At 51.4% G+C, this 26,291-nt stretch overlaps 1 protein-coding gene across 1 annotated transcript; it reads right to left on the bottom strand.

Moving 5' to 3' along the window:
* Window positions 1–317: 317 nt before the first annotated feature.
* CTDNEP1 (CTD nuclear envelope phosphatase 1) lies at window positions 318–25,414 on the bottom strand. Its single transcript, XM_061566129.1, has 8 exons — window positions 25,171–25,414; window positions 16,532–16,598; window positions 14,144–14,262; window positions 13,463–13,534; window positions 11,133–11,249; window positions 10,823–10,934; window positions 9,739–9,823; window positions 318–8,857 (listed from the first exon to the last, which is right to left on the bottom strand). Exons 1-8 carry the CDS (start codon window positions 25,336–25,338, stop codon window positions 8,797–8,799), a joined length of 801 nt encoding a protein of 266 aa, XP_061422113.1. The 5' UTR covers window positions 25,339–25,414; the 3' UTR covers window positions 318–8,796.
* Between the last annotated feature and the right edge of the window lie 877 nt (window positions 25,415–26,291).

Raw genomic sequence — 26,291 nt, 5'->3', positions numbered from 1 at the left:
GCACACGAAGGGCCACAATGCGGGCAGCACCGCTCCTGGCCGCTCGTCTCCAGTGGCGATGTTTACACAGCGCACCACGTGCTCATTTAAAGCCCAGAGCAGTTTAGATATTCACCACTGATGTTAGCCGGGTTCAAAATGCGAGGGGTCGTCAGGCTGGTAGCGCAAAGCATGACCCAACTGCATCCCCCATACCACCGGCCTTACAGAGACCGCCCATGTAGCCTGCAGGGATTCTTGGGGGCAAGCGCTGTTCGCAAAGCACCTCCGAAGCGAGCGCGCGGGCACGCCACGTGCACACAGCGAGGAGACAAGGACAGTTTTTACAAATTTAATCAGGCTTTTTTTTCCTCCATAAAACATGTTAAGTTTAATTACATTTGATGGAGTCGGGGAGACTGAGAAAATGAAAATAAAATGGGGAAAATTTTAAAAAATATATAGGAGGGATGTGGGGGGCAAGGAGGGGGTAAGGGCGGGGGGGGGCTGCCATAAAAAAGCCCATTTAACTGGTCACGTGTGAAACAGGTCCAAACTAATTTCGGCGAAACAAAACAATTGTACGATTTTTTTTTTGCTCACAAGTCTGAAAATCCAAACAAAACTAAAATCGGATTTCTGTACAGAGGGGGGAGGGGAGGTGGGGGGGGGGTTTGGTGGAACAAACTCAACCAACTAGAATCGGGACCTCTGGAGTTAGCCCCCACCCCAACGCCACCCACATTCCACATTGGCATCGATTCCGTTCGCGGATGCCGCGTTGTGCACTCTCGCGAGATTCATCATTCCCCAACCCTGCCCGCCAACCGGGGACAACTGCCAGACGCCCCACATCGAGCTGCGCTCTTTAACCCCACCACTGGCCGACTCGTCTCACGGTCAAGACACGAATTAAACAAACGGTGCTGCTGCTGCTGCTTCTGAGTTGACCCATCCATACTGGACATGTGGTAAAAAAGAGCGTCATCGCTCATCGGATTCCTCCCCCGGTCTAAAACACAGATACTGATCGCAGTCAGCAAAACAACTCAATCCATTCGTCAAGAGCACCGGCCTAAAAGGAATATAACCTGTGAAGTACACGCTTGGGGCAATGGCTCTTCTATCATACCAGAAACGATCTCCCCATTGCGCGCAATTTCACCTTCCTTATATATGCGTATGCTTTTGTTTCACGGCAGCGTTGCTGATGAACGCATTAAGTTGTTATATATAAAGAAGACAAGAGCTCAGCCACTTGAATTGCTCACTCAATGCTTGCAGCCGGAGCATTAATTTATCAGTCTTCCATCGTGTTTGACACGAATGCACGAAGACCCACGGCGGTGGTGGTGGCGGTGATGGCAAAGCACGTCTGCGATTCAGACTGCCTTGGAGGAAAGGGGTTGGTGTATCACGGTGACTTGTGTAAAATGCCAACATATTCTGGGATGCAAGGTGGGCACATGGCTGCTCAGCCGGTGGGCGCGTGCACCAACGTGTGTGGAATGTTATCCCTTTGTTACTCAAGATTGCTGGGTAAACATCGCAATGACTCGGAGAAGAATCTCCCAGATAAATAAATGGCGTTACGTTTTTTACACCAGCACGCGACAGGCAGCCAGTTCTTGTCGACGTTTTAAGAAATAAATGCATCCGAGTCATGGCTTCAACTGGTTGAGAGATTGGACCAAGAGCGCTTAAGACAGTTGTGAACAGCATCTCACGGACATCAGCAGGAACGTTTTGCGTCTCCAAAACCAGGTGTCCCTCGCTTTACGCGGGTTCGGTTTGTGCGATTTCACGCTGCTTACGCGGCGACCCTATTTCTACCCATAAATTCGCGACACTGCGCTGTTTCAATTCACTCCACATGCGGCTAAGCAGTGGGACGTGGGACGTTGTGTGTGTGCGCGTGTACTTTACGCGCTACTCGACCGCACAAAGCGGGGGAAACCTGTATAAGCAAAAACACGTTTTATTCCATCAGCCCATCGGCTTTCCGGGCCAATATTCTCAAGCAGCTGCAGCAGCAGCATTTGTTTCAAGGAAGCAAACTCTGGACCGGTTTCGACCATCTGGGTCTCATCAGCAGTCAGGCTCGTTCAAACAACTACTGCTGCCAACATCGTCCAATTGGCATTTATTCACCAACCCCGATTGCTGGTGGTCTGGAAAGCCGGTAGGAAGATGGACTAACAACACTTTTCACTCGTGCGTGGGGGGGGGGGCTGTGTGGGTGGGGTCGTGAAGCCGCAGCACGGAGTTCTGATTGTTTAGCCTTTGCCCGCGGCTCTCCACGGCGAGACGGAGTAACGGAACCTCGTGGATGGCACGATGTTCCGAGCGAGCCGCAGCCCGCCTCCAAAAAATTTAAACAAAATTTAAACATCGAGACCGTTATAAATATCCCCCAAAGGCGTTCCTTTCCAAACCAAAAATAACCACAACAAAGAGACGGTGACAAATTGGACCTACCCAGCAGGCTTTTCCCAGTTAAAATCCCACCAACTTCACACCCCGGCACCACTCTTCCGAACCACCAACATGTTCCACCATCACCAACACAATGTCTTGTGAATTGGAAGGGAAAAAAAATATCATATTTAAATACGAAGCTTCTCTATTCTGAAAAAGGGGAGGGGAGTGTGGTCACCACAACCTGAAATGCCATCTTCTTATTATTTGACAAGCTGCGTTCCGGACAGCGGTGGGGCGTGAGCGATCGGCCTTGCGGAGATCCTCCAGGGTTGCGACGCAGAACACTGGCGTCGTGACATTTTACTTTTCGTGAACTGCCCAACCGCTGGCATTCCTTTTTTTGTAGTTTTTTTCTCTTCTAAATGTCTCCCAACCACTCAATGGCTTACATTGTTACTCTATGAAGGGCGAGCTGCTGCTGCTGTCAGTTGAGTTCCTCTGTCGAGGATGGGGACTGGGGGGGCGGAGGGGATAGAATCCTTCATGGCCACATTTTTCCCAACAGCAAATAATTTCACTTTCGGCGAGGTGCAATGCCCTATGAACTTTTATCGACGAACTTCCCTATTGCCAACAGATACCTTAGCGAATAATAGCTGCAACTATTAGTCAGATTAATTCAACAGGAACAAAACAAATTTATAATCTGGGCGAATGATGCTCAAAAGATGTGGCATGGCTTTAGCAGCTGTGCCACACACTGCTGCAGTGATCCATCCCACATATTCACTGCTCCCATCCCATGCACAATGTTCTTCCTCTTAACCGATATAGAACTATCGTCCCATCCGCTGCAGCATCTTCTTGTCATCCAACGAACAATATTTTACCGTGGTCACTTAGATGACCCTAATTTCATCCCAATTAAAGTTCACTCGTCCCCGCCCAATAAAGAACTATTTAATCCGATATGGAATCTTCATATCGGCCGAAGTAGCAACCCTCGTCTCGTCTTTTGAGAAAACTCGTCTGGTCCGATACAGAACCCGTATCTCTATGCAATTAAGTACACTCGTCACATCTGAGACAGAGTTAGTACGTCCGATAGAGAACTTATCTAATCCAATTTAAAACAATTATCACACCCGATACAGAACCATTTCACCAATACAGAACCCTGGTCTCGTCCGATAAGAAACCTGGTCTCGTTAGTGTCACCACACTGGCCAATTCTTTAAAGTCATCATGTACCTACAAACCACGAAACACCGCAAACGGCTTCAACACTCGTCCGTAAAAAAAAATCATCACAACTGCGTAACTAATCAGCGAGTCGCAATCGGCCGCAACTGGGGTCCAAATACATTGCGATTGGTTTGGAGCTGCAGCTCTGATTTAACAAACAAAAAATCCACTGGCTCCTCATTTTAAAAACTGCAAACTTCCCTGAATGTTAACAAGACTCTGGCACCAGGAGTTCTCAACCAGCAGCCGGTTGCAACAACAAAAAACACACGGTTGTTAAAACTAAATAAGCCGATGATGATGAACAACGACTTTGCATGTTTTATGTAATCAGCAGAAGGAAGCTATTGAAACCGTAAAGGACCCCCCACACCCCGTGGCAGTCAGGGCAAGGGCAACACGGTCCGTAGCTGTCGGGCAACCGTCGACACACAGATGACGACCACATAGGTGCGTTTTTCGGCACAATGTCCGACGTTCCGTAACTCGAGCAGACTTGAAGAATTGAGGCTCCCAGCAGGTGTGGGGGAGGGGGGGGGGCGGAAACAACCTCGGACAGCGTTGCCCAACAGCGCGAGGAGGACGCAACCCACAAAGTACGCCGGGAGAGCCGCGCGGAGAAAGGACCTTTGGGAGACCGCGGGGAAGCGCAAGTGAAACTACGCGCCAACACATCGAGGAGATGCCACCACCGTAGCTGCTGGAATCGCGGCCAGTAAAACAGTTGTGTTGTTGTTGTCGTCGCCTGCACAAAAAAGCAAGATCGTGGACGGAACTATATTCTTGATTCTTTCGGTAGTCACGTAGAAGGGAAATAATAAGCTAAAAAAATACAACTACATTTTCTTGTTTTAAATGTTGTTATATTTTTCTAATTTTATTATTTCCCTTCTAAATGTTGTTTAAAATGTAATCGGTTACTTTTTATTATTTTATTATTTCCCTTCTACGTGACTTTACCGAAAGAACAAAGAATATGAATCCCTGCAGTCACGAAAGCTTTAAAGTGTACCGAACGGTCCGGCCGGGAGCACGAGAAGAGAAATATTGAGAGGCGGATGACCCGAGGCCCACAGACTCGGGACGGCAGCTTCGGCCGACGCGGTGGAGTCAACCACCCCGCGGTCGTAGCGAGCGGTCATCTGGCAACCTTGAACCCAATGCTTTAAATTTGGATTCAAAACGTGTTAACAATAATTTATGGCAAACGGAATAACATTAACTTGGATATCGCGAGATGGAAATGTTCAGTGGCGGAGGCGCGTTTACAAAGGGGTGGCTGGCTTGGTCTTTACGGACGTAATTTCTGTAACTCATTGGGTTTTTTTTGGGGGGGGGGGGGGGATGGACAGGGACAAAAATGATAACAAAAATATAAGCTTGCGATCTCGTACGGAATCGGGAACTGAACCCATCGGCGGCACAGACGACCGGCGGCGAGGCGGCGGTGCGGTCGACAAACAAAACCCCTTGGCGCGAACACCATCGCGGGAACTGCGATCGTTGGCGTTTTTTTGTTGATGTTGCTGTAATCAATGAGACCAGTGTGGCACAGCTTTGAGCGTTTGGCGCGTGTCGATGCCCCAGCATCATCGGCGGCGGTGGGGAAAAAAGTGCAAATAGACTGCCACAGGTCGCCCATCTCACGTCAAGCCAACGGGGCCGTCTCGAGAGTTGGCGGAGCTTCGGGGAGAAGCGGCCATCGTGTGACTCGCACCCCACAGGGGTCGTGCCGCGATGCTCGGCGGAAAGGTTTCCTCCACCTGGCCCCTCGCTTCGTTCCGCAAGCACGCGGTGCACGCGTGCCCTGCGTGTCGATCCGCTGGGTGTGCGCGTCGTTCGCGATCTGCCCGCGCGTGAATCGTTTCGCTCGCGGAGTTCCGCGGGGGGGGGGGGGCCGTCGCTCGCCGTCGCCAAGATCGACATTTCATTGTTTTACAAAAAAACTCGGACAACTTGACGCAGACTTCGGATTAGCACCAGTGCATTCGTTCTCGCTCGCTTACTCGAGACTGCCCTGCCTCCCCCTCTTGGTCGCTCGCACAGCATATGTTCACAAACCCAGCACGCGTGCGTGCGTACGTGCATGCTTAGACAGACGTGCACGTACGTAGATACCCGCGCGTGCGAGCAGTCGCACGACGTTATCGTTTTAAGATAACTCGCGAATGTAAGAGGCTGTCAAACCGTTCTGGGTACGACATAGTTAATAATAAATAAGATGACAGTTGTACTTCTTTATTTAGAGCTCTTATTTGTTAATTAATTCAACGTCCTTTATTTAACCACATGAGAGCCATTCCAACGTTCATTTGTCCGGGCACTCCGGATGTCCTCGATGTTACTTTTTTCCACTGGCACAACCGAGCCGCACTGGCACGGCGCCCTCATGGCCCCGGTGGTTTTTCAACTGGCTGTCTGTTGAGCCACGCCCACCGAGTTCGAAAGCTATTTTTCAGAAGCGACCAGGCCACGAATGATATCCCAAATGATGTGGCTTATCAGGTGGAAATGTATAGCAGCAGCCAATGACTCTAACCGCATGTCGATTCTAAATGTGGAGGGACAAACTCGAGAAAAATCCCCGCGACCACGGGGAGAACACGCAAACTTCAAATATACAGGCGTCAATGTCGGGATCGAATCCACGACCTCCTGGATATCAGACGAGGTAGTTAACATCTCGCCACCGTGGCACCCGCTGAAGATCGGAATCTTGCTCGGATTCGAGCCGTTCCAGGGGCGGAGGGGGTTATTAATCGTCGATTCAAATACCAAATAATGTATTAACGTGCGATGTTAGCGGCACGGTTCGGGTGCTGCAGTGGAAAAACCACCAGGCGATTTCCGAGACTCGCTAGGCCAGCTCGGTTGTACAGAATTCCACGCAGAACTCCTTGAGAAAGTTGTCAAATCGATGCCATGCCCAGGTTAATAAAAGACCTTGCATTCATCTTACTCTCTTAGTGGAGGGCTCGGGATAGTGCACTTATCATCCGATAACACTACACGAGGGCAACAGTTTAAACTAAAAGGTAAGTGCTTGTCCGCGCATACTTTTAACGTTCGTCTCTCCAAACTCGGATCTTCCTCGCCACTCTGTATTTACACATTTCGCGTATGCTTGCGTACACACGAACCGCAGTTGCAAAATCGCACTAAGAAATTTGACACGTCGTCCAGAGCTATCGAGAGCCAATCAACGTTTTTACTCGGTTTCGCATCGTCAGGGTTTACGATTCTGAGGGGGCTCAACTGGCCAAAACGTTGACCGTGATCGATCGATATTTTACCCTGCGACTGACACAAACAAATCCTTTCTGAATGATCTTGTGGGTTCGCTGTAGCAGTAACGTTTTAGGATTGAGCACGCGCACGCGCGTGACTATGCGCGAGCGTGCAAATTCACAGCGGAAACCGGCAGCCACACGCGCAAAGCTAAGGACCGCCGATTCCCACGCTCAGAGGCAGTGGTGAGGCCGCTCGCTACCCTCGCACCTGCGTGCGTGCGCGTGCGTGTCGGGGGTGGGAACCGGGCACCACTTGTTTGGTCACGGCAAGCTCACCGCCGCGGCCAAGCAGAACACAGCTCCATGTTTGAGTTCCCCTTTTTGAGAGCCGTCAAATAAATTCTGCGAATGCGTCATTCATATTTTCTGCCTCGAAATACTGAAGGCCCCGTGACGAGATCTCTCTGCAAGTGCCAATCGACAAGGTTTTAAGCACGGCCGCCAAATGTGAAAAACCAACCCTCCTCTACGCAAATGTGGTTACCCGGGTCTCCAATGCACACAAGATTAACGGTTCTGAATGGGCTCTCATGCGGTTAATGACACGTACCGACCGCCAGCCCGCAGCAGAGATGCCAAAAAAAACACAACGCAATCCCACCCCCCCTCCCCCCAGTTGCGCAGTGACGATCGGAAACCACACTCTTCGAGATTTTCCTCCGCGACTCTCGCTCCCCCATCAATCCCCAATTGGTACAAACGCGGCGCTCCGAGTACTCCGTCCCTGGAGCTCACGCAACACCCCACCTCCGTGCGGGCATCGCGTCAACTCCACCGCAATCTTCAACTCGACTCCTGGAGAGATGCCCGTCGCACGGCGCGTGCCGAACGCTCGAGAGGAGGCGGGGGGGGGGGAAAGAGGCTCAACACGCGGACATAGCCCTCAACATCGCGCGTGGATTACGAATGGCCGCGTGGGAAAAAAATAAACGTACGTTGATACACAGCGCGAGGGATGGGGCTTGTGTCGTTTCCTTCCTCCTTCATTCCTTTTCCTTCCTCCCAGGTGGGCAACCAAGAGACAGACCGGGGGGAACAGTTGCCGACGAAGAGAAGTGCGTTAAAACTTTACAACCCCTGACGAACGCGCACGCACGCGTGCGCGCGTACATGACAGCGGCTGGTAGTGCACAGCAACCTCCCAAAAAGTCAGGGCCTCCACCCACCGCCGACCGCCACCGCCGACCGGACGAGGCGAGGAGGCTGCTTGGGTTCCCCGTTGCCGACGAGGTGGAGGAAGGGGGAGGCGCGGCAAATGCCCGAGGATTCGGAAAAGCACCGCTGAAGCAGAGGCATTGTTTCTGCGGGGTTGTGGCAGACGGAGAGGAGAGGACGGACGGACCGACGGGACGGACGGGACTGATGATCGTGCCGAGGACAGGGAAGGTTAAAGGGAGGAAAAAATAAATGTATCGCTCATCGGGCATCAATTGAAAGGAGAAATCGTGGAAATAATACAATTTTAAGATAAAAAAAATTAATCATTCAGGTATTAACAAGATGGATGAAGTAATTTTTTTTTTCCTGCTACAATTGACTGTACATATATATAGTTATATATATAATGTTATTGTCCTAATGAGATAAACAAAATAAAATAAAACTTTTGCGGTGTGACGTAAGTTTTTTTTTTTGCTCTTCATCGTTCGGGTCCAGCAAAAGGAGTCCACCGCCTTGCAATTCGCGGTCGACACAGCCCCAGCGCCGCCATGTTCCCAGCATGCCGAGCAGCAGGACTTCCTGTCGCCAGCGAGACGGTGCGCGGGTGTTGGAGGGGGCCGCGGGGGGAGGGGGGGGGGCCGAGCTGGAGGGGTGCTGTTTGGGGGGCAAGGTCGGAGGGCGATGGATGGGGGAGCGCGCGTCACCAAAGACGGTGCTGGTGCAGGTTTCGACTGAGGACTGACCTCACGTCCGCTGTGAACCTGCAACACACGACGCACACAGACACACGTGGACCACATCACGATGACAAAGGATCCCCCCCCTTCAACTGACTGTTGAGACAACCACTTCGAGAGATACCCTAACATTCATGCAATGAACACAGTATGACCAGACAGCAATGAGCAAAAGAGATATTAGCATGATTTTTGTGTTCCTTAAATTACTATCTACAAGTGCTATTAACGAGCACATATTCAGGCCGCCACGGCACATGAGGCCAGCAGAATCCCCGGGCCACCTCCGTCTTCCCCAGTGGTGGGTGTTTACATCCAGCAAACAGGTACTGATTTAAGGCTGAGTAGACCTAGGGGAGGCCCAGGATGAATTCAAATATTTTTCGCCACGGCCACGGTTACTGACACGAGCGGGAATTGAACTCGGGTTGCTGGGTTAGTAGCGCATTGCGCTAAACCACTGCACTTCCGTTACCATTGGGTTAGACAGGCACAAACACGCACAAAAACAAAGACCCCCCCCCCCCGTTTTAGCCTCAACAGACTATTGGGACAAGTGCTGTTAGCAAGTGACTATGAAGGCCGGCATGGCACATGCAGGGTGGTGGGTGGCCAGCACCACACCCGGCCGCCTTTGTCTCCCAAGTGACGATGTTTGCACACCATACCAAATACTTATTTGAGGCCAAGTCGACCTAGGGGAGGCACAGGACGGGTTCAAACATTCACCACCGATGTTGGCCGTGAGCAGGGGTCGCCGGGTTCGTAGCGCAGCCAGCTAGCCGCTTACACGACCACTTCCCACAACGCTCAACCAATCACAGACACACGCCCCAAGTACACGCACGCACGCACACACACGCGTGCCCTGGCCCACGCCGTGACGCGCGGAGAGAGAACGGCACCTGAGTGCGTCGAGCATCGGCAGGAGGTTGAGGAGCGCCGTGTCACTGGGGTCGCTGAACCACGACTTTATGGGGATCGCATTGTCTGTCGCAAGAACACACACGTGCACGCAGAGGCAGGCACACACATGCACACAGGTATACACCGTGGGTAAGAACGCAGTCACAAATGTAAACACACACGTAAAATAGTAACGAATGCAAGTAGGCAAACTGGCGCACACACACACACAGCACAGTAACACGCACGAACAGCCCTGCGCACACACACACTATGCTTGTGAAGGCATAAGCACAAGCACGGCCCTTTTGTCGACCCACTGCTGGATGAGGGCCTCCCCCCACACGCCCTGCGGGTCGTGGGAAGTTGAAGGTGTGGAGAGTAGATGTTGGGAGCATATTACAGCACAACGATTGATGTTTCTCCACTGCCCTCTGCTGACAAGACAGCCCCCCTGAGCAGCACCTGTTATGCATAGCGGGTTGCGGTGGCCCGTCCAAGCACTCGACCCTGTTTAGCTTTCGAGATGTGGCGAGCTCGTGCGCCTTCCAGGTGATTTTTCACCGCATCGCGCGCTTTCAGGTGCGCTTCTGCGGCCGTCTGGAATGCTCTTCCACCCAATATTCGGTAGCCACTGGAGCTATTCACTTATATCACCGACATTGAAATCTCATTTCTTTAGAACTGCTTATTATGGGTTTAGTTTGTTATCCTTCGCCCGCTCCTCCGATTAGCGCGGTTGGCTGCATACGGTGCGAAAGACGTGCAACATACACACGTACATAGTGTTGGTGTGCGCCGTGCGTGCTGTGTACATCTGGCGCTGTGCGCCACGCTTGCGTGTCTGCTGCGCATGCGTGCATGCGTAGGTAAACGTGGGGGGTTGGTGAAGGGGTGGGGGGCAGGACAAATTCAGTTATCACTTGCCACTGACATTAGCCATGGCCGGGAATCGAACTCGGGGTCATTGGGCTCATAGCGCACCGCACCACCACTCGACAATCCGTTGCAGGCTACACGGGGTGGTGGGGTGATCGTCGTCGTTGTGTGCCATGCACGCGGATGTCGCGTGCGCTTCGTTACCTGGGTGGCCCCGGTAAGCGCTGGGTGAGTTGTCCAGAATGACTATGCTAGCCAGGTCTCCATGCACCGCCATCAGGTTCTTCGTGTAGCTGCCCAGCTCCACAGTACAGTGCTGCGAAGGACGACACACGAGCCAAGAGGTTAGGGTCACCATCTCGCTTCGCAAGGCATTCGAACAGAAAATCAGCAGCGGCAGTGGCGGGCTGCAATTGTCCGTTTAATGTTGCGAGCCATTTCAAGGTCATCCCTGGTGGTGGACGAGCGCAGGCCGCTTGCTCCACCAGAATGTGCGCGTTGTATCGGCCCTCACCTGTCTGTAGTATCTCCTCTGCAGGATGCTGCGGTTGTTGTCGAGCTTTTCGGCCACTGCGGAGCCGTAGATCTCCATGCTGGCCGTGAACACGACCAGCTCGTACCACTGGCTCACCTGTTGGGGTGGGACGGGGGGGGGGGTAAGGCGGCGGGTCGAGACATTTGCCAGTTTCATTCTGTGACTAACGGGACCATGCACTGTGGCAGGCCTACATAGCCTTAACAGACTGTAGGGGCAAGTGCTGTTAGCGAGTAGCACCTATGAAGGCCGGCACGACACACGGGGGGGGGGGTTTGGGTGGCCAGCAGCACGTCCGACCACCTTCTCCCAAGCGGCGACGTTTGCCCACCGCACCAGATACTCATTTGAGGCCGAGTCGACCTAGGGGAGGGCCCAAGACCCGGTCTTATATTGGCCGTGAGTGGGAATTTAATTCGTGTCGCGGGGTCCGTCGCGCTGCCCTACTGCTCACCGCCTACATGGACACGGGGAGTCTATACACATACAGTATATACAGTATATAATTAGAGGAAGTAGCCGTTACTGACCGACGCCACCCCTCCCAATCGCCAACATCCCAAACTCCCCACTCCTGGGTGTGTCCCCCCCCCACCCTGTACGTGAAAACCCCCCGGGGCCCCCCCCCCACGCAGCTCCCCCCCAGCTGCCACCCTCCCATGTGTCCCCACCCACAGCCCCCTCCCCCCGTGCGCACGTCACGCATACACAGCGAGGCCACAGGAGGCCAAGCAACCTGGCAAACGTCCAAACTCTGTTTCGTTTACAAACGTCCCTCTTGCCCGGCACTAATTAAACATAAATAAAAATCGCTAACAACTCGAAATGCTAAATTAGCGAACACGAACAACGAGCATGCCGCCGTCACCGCGGCCCCCTTGTTTAGCCGCCGCCGCCGAAGGGCGCCGGTGACCCAACCGCGGACGGGGTCACGCCACTACGACGCCGACGCAATCGTTTCCAGATGCCGCTTGCGGCACGCCGGCAAACGGCGCCCGGGCCCACTGTGCCGGTCTCGTGCCATTTGCAAGCTCGCTCCATTGCGGCGCGACACCAAACCGCAAACTCGTGGTCATTAAACGATTTTCATTTTACCAGGTAAGGCCCACTGAGCTATTTGCTTATTTTTCAGAAGTGGCCCGGTCACATTTGATAGTTCAACCAAGTGGTTTATCACGTGGAAATTTATAGAAGCTAAATACTCCACGCAACCACGAGGACATGCAAACTCAAAATATACAGGCGCCAGGGTTGGGATTGTACTCGCGACTCCCTGCATACCAGGCGATCGTGGCACCCCACGCCACCGAGGGACACCGTCACGTGGTCCACCCCCCGCCCCCCCGGCACTGCGTCGTGGTAAAGCCTTGGACCACAACCGCGGTAAATCCGAGACCGGACCGAGGCTCAGACCGCGTGAGCGAATTCAGTCACGTGAAAATATTAACTGCTCTTCTATTCCGAGTCTCAAATCAATTTTGTTTTAACTGGGTGATAACTCAAAGAGACCACGATGAGTTACATATGCAAGAGTGTTCGAGACTATGATAGTCTGGCAGTAGCAGGTGATGATCGCTGCTGTGTGTATAAACCCAATTGAACAACAGGCGCCAAAAATTGGACCCTAATGCCGGCAAACACAATGGCCTACGCTTGCGAATCACATCAGGGAATCTTTACCGTCCGTTGTGAAGCAGACGTATTAACATGGTTATTAGGCCATTATGAGATCAACTCTCCCGTTAATGAGTGAGCGCGCAATGAGTTCTGAATCTGATAATTGAATGTCGTGTTCTGGACGTAACCGCCTGTCCAGAGACCCATATTCCACAAAATGAGTTGTGAATACTGCAGATTGAGTTCTGGATACGACTTACCGAGTTCTGATTCGTGAACGCCGAAGTGAAGTGTGCTATCTAAAAAATCAGCAGGCGTGCGGGTGCTCGGTGCGTGTTACAATCGCAGGCTCGTGAGAGATTGCGATGTTTTGGGGAGGCCTTCATCCAGCAGGAGATTGATTATGGCCCGGCCAATTATGGTAACATCGATAATGATGACGACGATTACATTTATCTCATCCGACTACTACCAGAAATGTTCACGTTCTCACAAATGAGACTGAGAGACACCAAACCGTCCCCGAACCCCAACATAACCTCGACCGAACACCGGACCCTCAGCGAGTGGCAGCTGGAACTAAGCTTGCACGCGAGCGACCGTGAACCCGGTGGGCGGGCGGGCGGGCGGGCAGGCGGCACGGCGGGCCCGTGTCGCGCTACCGTCGGGAGCCGTGCGACGCGTGAACTCACCACTTCGAGGAAGAAGTCGACGTGAGGCCTCTTGTGCACGAAGAACCGCACTGGGTGCCTGTCGATGATCACCTGCGGAGCGCACACACCCACAAACCGCTGTCGCTTGCTTCCCGAGACAAACCCCTCCTGTACTTGCAGCTAATTACACACACCTAGGGCTGACATTGCCAATGCATCAGATCTGTCTGTAATGCGGATGGCACGATTACTCTCGTGAAGATCGTCCGATGTAAATTACATTTTTGTCTAAAGTCGTCTGGCTATTTACTCGGGACTAACTCCAGAGGCAACCGCCAAATTGATCACAGGGTTGGCCAAAACTTGGGAGACACAAATCAAAGTAAAATTGACAACAGGGTGTTTCAGTGGCTGCTAGTTTTAAAGGGGGCACCCGACCACAAATAAAACAGTCGATAGTAATTTTTTGTCCTTTGATCGACTGCATCGACTGATCGTGGGGTTTTTTTCCCTCAGTTACAATAAAGTCGCTAACGGAGTTGGCCCTATATACCCCAACATAGGGCAGGCAGAGCTTGGGAAATGATTGTCAACAGTGGGGGCTGCCATTCCCACTCGTCGAATTTTCCCATGCTCCTCTCTTTCTCTCTCTCTCTCTCAATCTTCTCAATGACATTGACTATTAATTTGATTTAAAAAAGTCCCGGCTGCGGCGCTCACCTTGAGAATGAAATCCGGCGGCGTGCCCGGCCGCACCATGGTGCGCGACATGCCGTCGTGGTGCGAGTGGATGAGCGTCTCGTCGAGATCCAGCACCAGGATCTTCCGCCGCACCTGGCCTGCACCGCCGGCACGGACGCAAGCGGCGTCACTCCTCGCAAGGGGCTCTCAACGCCGATGAGCGGTCAAAGACAAACTACTTTCTTGAGGTAAAGTCACGTAGAAGGGAAGTAATAAAATAATAAAACATAATAAAATAATTCTCACGACGTTTCGGCCACAACGCAAGCAGCCGTCTTCAGGTGAAACGTCGTGAGAATTATTTTATTATGTTTTATTTTTATTATTTTATTACTTCCCTTCTACGTGACTTTACCGAAAGAACCAAGAAGATGAATCCCTGCTATCACGAAAGCTTTAAATCGAAATTTACTTTCTTGAGCTGTACGATACACTACGTGGAATGATACAGTAATGCGGCGCTGCACCCTCAGTTGGCGAAATGTTAACTACCTAGCCTGGTGTACAGGAGGTCGTGGGTTCGATACCAAACCCGATGCCTGTATATTGGAAATTGCATGTTCTCCCTGTGGTCGAGTGGATTTTTCACCAGGTCCACCGGTTTTTCCATCCACATTTAGAATCAACGTGCGTTTAGAGTATTTGGCAGCATTACATTTTTTACATGATAAGACACTTGGGGGCAGGTCGCTTCTGAAAAAGAGCTGTATAGCTCAGTGGGCCTTACCTGGTAATATAAAAACAGTTTAGTGTAGTTTTATGTGTCCCGGCATCTTACTGTGCGTGTGCGTAGTACATCGTATCTCGGCAAACTTTATCGTTACATTTATGGGGAAATTGTTTTCGCTGAACGCGTTTTTCTCTTAAAGGCTGCACTTTTCAGCAACGCATCTACCGCGTTAAACGAGGACCACCTGTACATTTCATTGACGTACTTTGCCCATCTCTTGCCACAGGGGTTTGGCCATCAGATCCGTGCACCATCAGAGGAGCCACCAGGTGGCGACAGTGACTCACACACGGATCGCTGAGCTTGCAGGCCCGCTGCAGCCTGCCACCTACCATAGCTTGCGGCAAGACTACCATCGCTTGCCTCACACCCATAAAGCAACAATCTCCCGTTCGCAATTTTCAACAAGTGTCAAGTTTCAAGATTATTTTGGTTAGCCAGGTGAGAACTGAAGAGACCAGGATAAGTCTCATTCGCAACGAGTGACCTGGGTCACCATAATGACAGGCACGACTGGATACAATTGGTGTAGATTGCAGATCCAGCCGGTGTGCCTTGCTGATGAGACCCAGTTGGCTGAAACCGGTCCCAAGAGTTCGCTTGCTTTTAAACAAATGCTGCTGGAACCAATAGACCGATGACTAAAACAAATATTGTGTTTGTGTGTGGAGGCACAATACCGGAACGGAGGAGGAGAGGTTATTGACGTTACTGCTAAACGTTATGCATGTTGGAAAACACGTGATCGCACGTGCAGAGTGATGCTGGACTTTGATCTTCCGACGTACACACACACCCGCTAATTCTGAGCGGTGGGATTCCGTCGTCATTATTTAATGAATCATCATCACCAGCTGTGGTTTAGGAGAGTTCCTCCTTTGGCTACCAATCCTTCATCAGTCTCGTCCATTCACCATTACGCTATTCTTGTTAGCAATGAGATCCTGCCCAAGCCCACTCAATTTTCTTGACAAATCCTTTGGTGATGCTGCATTGGAGGTTGTGCACAAGCACAATTAACAAATTGAAACATTGTATTTATTGACCTTTGTGAAGTATTCGTCGATAATGCTGTGTGGCCTGAAAAGTATTTTTTCATTGCCAACGTTTCGGGCAATAGCCCTTCTTCATAGCACATGAAAGAAGGTCGATTTGCTGAAATGTCGCCTGTTATATATTTCTCCTTTCAAGGCCACAGCATTATTGACAAATGTGCGTTTTAGACTTCTCAGCACTCCCCCGATGCGCCTGTTCCTATTCCGGTTCCCGAGTGTAATTCCCACAATGCATCTCACCATGCTTCTTTGCACACTCACAGCTGCCATTCTCTAGTGCTTTGTTCAGTGGCCCTGTGTCTTGCCCGTACAACAAAGCGGGTGATATGCATCGACTGCAAACGTTATTTTTTTAAGCACGCCGGAATGCTGCTATTTCACAATCAACTTTTCGTTCGCCTTCCATTCAAAGGATGTACAGGAATACGGAAAGCCACGAAACTACATCTCTTTGTTTTGCAAGTACATAGTTCAACTGCGTACAAAAGTGGCTTTTGAAAGAAAAAAAAAATCACTCCGGACCACGGACCCCGGTGAGAAGCCCCCCACCCCCCCTTTCCCGTGCGGATCCCCTCTACTCACTGAGCCGCACGCGAGACGTGGGTGAGAGGGGCAGCAGATCGTACCGCACCGTCTGATACTGGATAATCTGCACGCCAGACGCACACACAAACGCATTGCGGTTTGTCAAAAAAAAAAATCACAGCCGGCGACGACGCACGGAAATCCGACACCCGATGCTGCCCACGTTACAAAGCGGCCCCGGCAACGAAACAGTCGAGATTGGACAGACACATGAAGGCATTGCCACTGGCCGAGCTGTAAGGGGGGGGGCGGGTTATGGGTGGGGGGGAAGTCAAGACGGGGCGAAAGTTTCCATCCCGCAGGGACGGCAGCAGCCGCAGGCGGTGCTCGTCGGGGGGGAGGGGAGGGGGTCCAGCTTGGAGAGACTGCATCCTAGAAATGCAACACAGTGTGGATTTAGGGGGCATGTAAGACGCAACTGCACCCCCAAGATGCTGGGTCAAGCGTCGGAACATGTGCTCCACGTGAAGAGGGCGGTCATGCATACTCCCACCACACAGACTTACACACACATAAAGCAGAGCCTTGTGCGATTCCACGTTTGCGCCAATTGCGGCTAAAATGCTACCACCCCCCACCCCTCGCCGGCTCCACTGCCACACGCTCACTCGCTGACGGTGACGGCAAAACCGGAGTCACAGCAGAGGCGTCACTTGCGTCAGCGCCGTGTCAGGTGTCGGATCCGGCCGTTCGCCCATCTGGCACACAGCACTACCGCCGCCACCACCAGCAACATCAGCACCACCAGTACCACCACCACCACTTACAACAACAGTCGCCATCCACTCAGCGATGAATACAAGGGTGACATTCATCACGTGGCGGCGACGTTCGTGGCGTCACCCACATGTGCTTGTACCAGGCTAGGTGCACTTAGAGGCTATGCAAAGCGTGGAAGGCTGACTGGTCGGTCGCAAGACAGACCAACTGGCAGATACATCGCTTGTACGTCCCACTGTGCCAACTTCCTGCATTTTAGTCGACCAGTGCTCTGCTCGTTGGTATGAGTGTTGCTCCTCCGTCCTCCGTTGTTGTTGGAGGGTAACTGAATTGATGCAACGGGCTGATTACCCCATCGCCATAAATTGAATTTCCAGAAAGATAAGCATCACCACCATCATCACCACTACACTTACCGCCACCTCCCCCATCATCATCATCATTATGACGACCACCACCACCGCCGCCACCACCACGAGCAGTAGCAGACACATCAAAAGCAGCCATCATCCATCACCACGGGCTCCACGCGGCTGCCGGACCGCGGCAGCTTGGTCCACGACGATACGAGCACGTGCAGCGAGTTGGAGCGAGCCCAGTTGCTGGCAGGGCATTCCCAAAATAAATGCCCGCTAACTCCCCGCACCACCCCTCCCCCCTCTACAACCCCCGCCGCCCCCCTTAACCGCACCAACCCCTAACCTGGTGGCTTGTGGAGAGGGACACGGAGCTGGCGGCGTCAGCTGTGGCAGGAATTCCCGCCACCTGTTGCCGCTGTGTTTTTTTACGTACGTGGAAAAGGGACGGCCGAAAGCACTGCGGTGGCCGAGAGATTCGTCATCACCCAACGGTGACCGGCGCTTCGACGCCGTACGTTAGACGGTGCGACGATTTCCTACTGCTATTGAAATCACTTGAAACTGCGGTGAGAATTCCACTCGGTTTGTTCTTCTGTGCGCGTGCACAGCGGATTATAACAGAGTCATGCGACTTACGCACCGAACGGTCATTAATTGCACGGCATTCTGCTTAATTCCACCCTTTGGTAAAACAAAAAAAGCAAGAGGACATTTCCACCACGTTGAAGTTTTAAACCTCAAGATGATTATGGTTGGGGGGGGGGTAACAACCGCGAATTTCGTCGTTTAAGAGCTAACGGCTGTAATGTAGCCTGCTCCATTGGTCAGCGTTACTTTTAGTAAGCATTTTTATTTTAGTCGTAAGTCTAGCTGACGACAACAACATCATGTGAGATTACGTCTCTGGATTAATCAAACGTCAGTCTGTGGATTTCATTTGGGCGTTCTCTTAGTCTCGTCGGACGAGACAAGTCAAACAATTAGTTCACAAACGGTGGTGCGAGGGCCGTAAAATAAAAATGTCCACCCTAATATTTCCAGGGCAGTCAAGCAATAAACTCGGTCTGTATTTTTAAATATGTACCAAGCCAATTAACACTTTTGGTCTTCCTCGGCGCCTCAGTCTCCAGTGACGTTACTAAAACTATTTTGGGCTGCGGCTCGCACAGATTACTTCATTTTTGCTGGGTCTTAGTCACATTTCAATCTCTGGTGGGTTAGTCTTGATTTTTTCGAATCCGCTCGTAATCATCGTCGACTAAAATTAAACTCACGCGCACTCCGTTGACGAATGTTTGCATCACTAATTTCGTTGGTAAAATCAATGTTGCCACTGGCTGGATTGAGGCCATCCAGCTGGGAAGAGGATCCCAGCCAACGAAGATGACAGAACATCCCCTACTTGCTCCATTGACTCTCTCCTGGACATATTGCACCCACCCCCCTCTGCCACCACCGCCGTCCTCCTGCGAGCAAACCCAATAACCCCAACCGAATGGGACGTCCACCAGCTGCGACAGAATTTGGAAATTTGTTATTTTACAATCACATGCGGGATTTGTGGGATGAAGTAGTGGCTGCTGTGTTTAGCGCGCTGCACTATGAACCCGCAGGCCTGAATTCAATCCCCGGCCATGGTGAACATCAGTAGCGAGTGACATTTTAACTGGTCCTGGGCACCCCCCCTCAATCACAAACCAGCGCTGACCAGCGTGGTGAAGTACGTACGGTACAACAACCCCCAAGACTGGCATGGCATGGTGCGGCCTTCATCCATGGGTGAAATTACAATTGGCCCCAACTTATTACTCAGTATTAATTAGTGTGTAAATACAGCTGCATCTCAATACGCTGTACAGGATGCAGGACGATCGCATCGCAGGGACACCAGTGAAAACAGGACAAATATACCGAATATACTTTGATATTTAAAATACTTCACAGAGAGCAGTCGATGAGATAGAGGTCTTGGGCACGGCTTTGAACAGTGGCAGGGAGTCGGCATCACAGATGGCTGTGGGGAAGGAATTACAGACTACCGAGGCAGAATCAGAGACGTAGCAAGCAGCCATTAAAGCGGAGGTTGAGCAGTTTTCAAGGAAGGCTAGAGTCACTAAAGTGGCGATGGGATATCGAGGCTGTGTGAAATAGAGAGAGACTTTAAAACCAGTCAGGAACAATATAAAAAAAACACGAAGGGGGAAAAGAGCGAGATTACGTGGGTAGAGGTATGTGAGCGTGAATCGATAAAGGCTCTTAAAGTTGGTGAGGGGCAATCTTTGCAATCTACATCACGAGTACATTTGGTATGCGTTCCATTGTCATAGAGCAGGGGTTGTCAACCTGCGGCTCAGGAGCCACACGTGGCTCTGTGCGGCTGCTTCGTGAAGTAATGTAAACGTGTATGTACGTATTCACACGCATTGCGGCTCTTGAAATATTGAGTATGCACCGACTTCGAAAAAAGTGGCTCTTCGTTATTTTTGCTGCCGACCCCTGTTAAGAGAGCAAGGCGATCACAGTACAGACTGCCCATGTTTCATGGGCAGTCTGTGCTGTGGTTTCTCAGTAGGGGGTGATGTTACCATGTGTAATCCCAATGGAGTATTTTTGCAGGTACATTTTTTAATTTGGCAAATTTGGACCACGACACCGGCACACAACGGGCCTACTCTTGTCGAATCATGCCACGTAATCTTTAACCTCACATGTGAAGCAGACGGCGTGTATTTATATGGTTAATACACAGCACAGAATTAACTGGGGCTGCCTACCGGATTTGAACAGTTAACCTCTGCAACAACAAACGGCGAATGTGCCGCCCCCTGTACTTGATTCGGGATTGGATTGGGAGCCAGGGGAAGGAGCGGAGGAACGGGGTGATGTGGTCTTGTTTACAGGCGGCTGTTATTTCATGAGCGTTTATTTTCCAGGAATAACGTCTCCACTCACGTCACATTCTTCATTCATTTGTTTTTCAATAATTGCTTTAAGTGATTTATAAATCAATGCATCTTATCTCCTTCTAAAGCAGGTCAGGTTTATAACAAATACATGTTGTAAACACAAAATGACCATAATTTACAGCCACATAACAGCGATGAAAGAGACCCACCGAGAGACGTGAAACGACATTGCTCTCTTTTGTTTGCAAAGACATGAGTTTACAGAATATTTTGAACCAATTTTAGAGTGCCCATTCTGATTATTCCTCCTTAAGTTAACTAACTCGGGAGCAAACTCGGGGGAAATACAAACTCAAGTTGTCATCTGTACACAACTGGTCCCAGCAGTCTCACTTCAAGGGAGAGCCAAGTTTGTTGCGGTTGTGACTGCAACAAATTTGGGTGGGGAGAGGCCTTCGTGCAGCATTGGAGTGATCATGGCTGATGATGCATCAAGGCTTGTTTTGTGAAATTGCATAAAATATTATTGGACCAAATAATAATAATGATGACTGTTATTTGAATGACTTATTTTCAATGACATCAGCACTGGCCCTGAGTTCCCAAAGTTGTTTTTTGCCCAAGACGCTCATAGGCCCCAATGCAGGTTTCGCCCACTCCGCCAATACAGTTTTAGAACTCTTTTACGAGTTCAACGGCCGACCGTAAAAGGATTAAAGCGACGATCATGAATATAATGACCAAGACGATGATGAGTGGGGTCCAACGCTAGGCCTTACCGAGCAACAGGAAGCACAATATTTCACCCAGAGCTCTCGAATATGTTTTCGGGTTTGACCGCGTATTGATTCCCACGATGTCCATACACTTTGCTTCACACGTGCTGGGATAAATCTGTATGGCACCTAGGTGGCGACATGTTAACTACCTCGCCTGGTATACAGGAGTTTTGTCGGTTCAATCCCGACTCTGACGCCTGTATATTTGGAGTTTGCATGCCTTTCCCCGTGGTGGCGTGGATTTTTCTCAGGGTCCTCCGGTTTTGCCCTCCACATTTAGAATCAAGATACAGAGAATGTGGCTGCTATAACTGTCCACGTGATAAGCCACTTCGTTTGGCTCTCATTTGTGGCCAAGTTGCTTCTAAAAAAGCTACATAGCTCAGTGGGCCTTACCTGGTAAAATAAAAATTGAGTTGAATAGTTTTAGAACCTGAATATTCCAGTTCAGTTTAATAATTTGGTTTCTGACGAAGCTCACAGCTTATGGAGCAAAACGTAAAACTTCAAACCCCCACGCACCAAATTTGATCGCAGCTTGCTCGCTCCGCGTCAACTACCGAGTCCAATGGTCACTCGTCCGCTACGTCAAGGTATGGGGGGGGCGCCACAGGGGGTGGCAGTAGCAAAGTCAAACACGCACACACCCTGAGTAATCGTCAATAAATGCCCGACTGACCGCTTGGATCAACCGTTTTTGCAGCAACTGGGGGATTTTCTCGCGTGTGTTTTTGTTGGGCTGTGACGCAACTTATTTGGCATGCGAGCGCATTTTCAGGAACTTTCAATACTGAACTTTCAGTTCAGTTCTAGAAGAACCCCTCTCCCCACGGCAAATGGAAAAAACGTCAGAGAAAACCTGAACGACACTCGGTACAACTTGGCACTTGCGCACAATCCAGAGCAACTTCACACGTGACATCTACATCTCACCTCAACTACCAGTCATTCTTCTAGCGACACATTCTGTTCAAGCCCACTTACTTTTACTCACAGTTTGAATTGGGTCTGCATGTGCTCTCAAAACCATGAAGTTCTCTGTTTCTTGATATAATTGCAAAAATGCACATTACCATGCATAACGGTGCCATTTTCAGTTTACGTGCCGATTACTTTGATAATGACCATGGTTATAAACCATATGTCACAGCAGGTAGAATGCACCAATTCAAAACATGATTTCTTCTTTAGGCCAATCTGTGCGTAAACTTCAATCTCTTTACAAACACACTGTCGTCAACAGACATACAATGCAGGTTCATATGCCTCGGGTTAAAGTTAATGGCTAAACCCTGCCAGGGGTTAGGGGACGAGTTTCAAATCAGCTTTAGATTTTCCACTTTTCCTTCTTAATAAAAAAAAGGGAACGGAGCTTGGCTAGAGAACAAAAAAAGGTGGTTGAAAATTAACAAAGAAAAACTATGGTTGGGCATTAGGTAAATATACCACGAAGAACCCCTGCGTAACCTACGCAGGACTGTTGGGGCAAGCGCTGTTAGCGGGCATCTATGAAGGCCGGCACGGCGCACGAGGGGGTGGTGTGGTCAGGACCCATGCCTTTGTGTCCCCAGTACCGATGATTACACACCACAGCATGTACTACTCATTTAAGGCCAAGTCGATGAAGGGGAGGACCAGAACCGCTTTGGATAATTGCCACTTATTATCTGTACAATAACGACTATGCCACTGCTCCCCACTTGCAAAAAAACACGTATAGACACCCATATATACATATATGTATATAATCATTGAATGGGCGCACCAGCAGATTCACATTTGCAACATCATAGCACGAGTTCACTTAGTTCCATTGTTCAACGCGGGGTTGTATAAGGAAACGAAGCCATGCGAGAGCAATGTGTAAATGTCACCAGTGGGTCAGGAAGTGATGTGCCCAGGAGTACCACTCAATGACTGTGCCCATGGAGAAGCTTTGATAAAGAATCACACTGCACAACCACTACAGTCACACGAGTACGTTCCCTAATATCGTGTGTTCCTTATTCCGTTCCACAATATAATTCCAAACGTGCATCTTGTATGTATGTTGAACTTCTTTCGCACCGTACGTAGCCAACTGTGAGGTTGCACACTTTTTAAGTCGCAATGCCATTGTCTACGTTAATGACTGACAGTTTCTGAACCACGTTATAGAGGTACATTCACCGTCCACTTATAAGACCCACACACCAGATTATTGAATGGTTGCTTGTTTGAACTAATACAGAGGAGGTGAATTTAAAATAACCTTGATTTTTTATCGTACACCGTCTCCGAAGATGATCTTTGATGAAACCGAATCTCTGCTGGTACTAACTGTCCCACATTTTCATCCAACCACTGACCTTCCTTGGGTTTGAATTAATGAAATGTTAAGGGACATGTATTTAGTTTTCATGTAGGGTTAAGGGGTTAGGTTTTAGGGGTTCGGGATATGGTTAGGGTTGACGAATCAGAGTGAGTAATGGTTACATTCCTGTCAACCGCTTATCAGTGCCCACCTTATTAAACCAATTCAGGCCTTATTGGTCACCCTGTGCCCTTGTAAATCTCAACGTTCATCCTACAAAGTCCCATGACAAGGTAGAAACACAAATAAATATACATTTATTTTATGTTATGCCCGTATTGAAACGGCCGTACGCCGTATGGACCTGAAAACTCAATTTCCCTGTAGAAGAAAACGGGGTAAACCGTATGGGTTGATAGGTATATGGTTAGGGGAGTAGTTGATACTTTAAAAATATGTATTTTACTTAAATAATAGGAAGATATTGACATTTTGGTTGACTGGTTTTCTTCATAGCATTCAAATTAAGATGCACACATAACTCATTCATGATTCTACACAAACTCAGCTACAGATCACAACTATATACGCATACTTTGGGACGTACCATCATCACTACACGCACACGAAATCACGTGTACATACAAAGGTACAAACATGTACTGTACTCCAAGTTGTACATAAGCACATATACACACACTATATACAGATGTACTTGCTCACAAGTACACACACTGGTGTACACTCACACGGCCGTCACGCCACATGAGCGACGGTGACGTCACCGCAGCGCGTCGTGCCAGGCTGGGTGCACTTCGAGGCCACGGGAAGTGTCCGATTGAGATGAGTGTGAGATGCACAGTGCTCAGGTGCTCGCATCCCCTAAGGCACACGCACACTCCCAACACGTACACAGATGCGCGTTACCCTTTTGTCGACTATTGTCTACAAATGCCAAGTCCCAACACACCACCACCACCACCAATCCGCCATCGTCAATCCACTGCTGGATGAAGGCATCCCCAAGGAACCTCCATCTCTCACTTGACTGCGGTGGTGTAGTAATCCACCCAACTCCTGCACACGAGAAAACGCCGTCGCTCTCACACACAACACACACACACAACTAGGACACTTCAGGAACCACAACGGAGTTACGTGGCATTCGTCGCCCTGGACGGACGCTCTTTTTGCCGGCCGCTTTCACGCGCAAACACAAACCTGAATAAGCACAGACACAGTCATCACACTGTGCGCCTACAACGTGCACAAAATAACAATCGTTAACAGCGCAAACGAGCCGGGCGGCGGCCTCGACAAGAAAGTTTTCAATCTGTGCATGTTAACCCACTGACATAGTAGATCAGAAACGTGGTGGTGGTGGGGGGTGGGATTAGCAGGTAAAATGACACGAAAGACGTACGTGGCGAAAATGGGCACACAGAGACCGCACGCACGCAACGGTGGAAATTCCACGTTCGTATGGCAGGGGACATATTCGAGGAAGCGGGAAGAGAGATCGCGCCTGGGGCCTGGTCGCCTACGGACCCCCCGGCCTTGCCTGCCCGCCCCTACCCACCGTCCGGATCTGCCGACGGAGGACGTAAAGCACGAAGCTCCAGGCCTTGAGCAGTAGCGCGTAGAGCTTGGCAACGGCGGAGATGAGCGTGCGCAGACCGAGTAGGAGGTAAGTCTTCATGACGAGTGCGGCTGACGCCTTCGCCTCCCGGCCGAGGTGAGACGACATGGAGACCGCCGCTCCGTCCGTGGCTCTCACCTCCTCCTCGACACCGCCATCTTCACCCCTCCCCTCCCCCAGGAGTCCCCCGCCACGACTTCCGGCGAGCCCGGCGGAGCGAAAGGAAGTGACGTATTTAGTGAGGAAAGCCCCTCCCATCTCGCCACACACTCCACTCCCGTCTCCCCCCCCACGCTCCCCCCCCACGCCCCCCACCTCCCTCCCCCCCACCTCCCTCCCCCCCCACCTCCCTCCCCCCCCACCTCCCTACCCTCCCACCTCCCCTCACGCTCCCCCCCACCTCCCCCCACGCTCCCCCCCCCCCACGCCCCCCACCTCCCCCCACGGCCCCCCACCTCCCCCCACCACCCCCCCCACCTCCCCCACGCTCCCCTCCCACCTCCCCCCACGGCCCCTCACCTCCCCCACCTGCCCCCCCACCTCCCCCACGCTCCCCTCCCACCTCCCCCCACGCTCCACCCACGCTCCCCCCCACCTCCCCCCACGCTCCCCCCCACCTCCCCCCACGCTCCCCCCCCACCTCCCCCCACGCTCCCCTCCCACCTCCCCCCACCTCCCCCCACGCTCCCCCCACCTCCCCCCACGCTCCCCCCCCCCCACCTCCCCCCACGCTCCCCTCCCACCTCCCCCCACGCCCACTCCCATCTCCCCCCACGCTCCCCTCCCACCTCCCCCCACGCTCCCCCCACGCTCCCCCCCCCCCACCTCCCCCCACGCTCCCCCCCACCTCCCCCCACGCTCCCCCCCACCTCCCCCCACGCTCCCCTCCCACCTCCCTCCCCCCACGCTCCCCCCACCTCCCCCCACGCTCCCCCCCTCACCTCCCCCCACCTCCCCCCACGCTCCCCCCCCCCCACCTCCCCCACGCTCCCCTCCCACCTCCCTCCCCTCCCACCCCCCTCCCATCTCCCCTACACTCCCCTCCCATCTCCCCCACACTC

This window comes from Lethenteron reissneri, chromosome 36, assembly GCF_015708825.2.
Source record: "Lethenteron reissneri isolate LAM-NWPU_2019-01 chromosome 36, ASM1570882v1, whole genome shotgun sequence".
Taxonomy (NCBI): Eukaryota; Metazoa; Chordata; class Hyperoartia; order Petromyzontiformes; family Petromyzontidae; genus Lethenteron; species Lethenteron reissneri.
The sequence above is the reverse complement of the archived record's forward strand: the minus strand, read 5'-3'. Positions and strand labels throughout refer to the sequence as shown.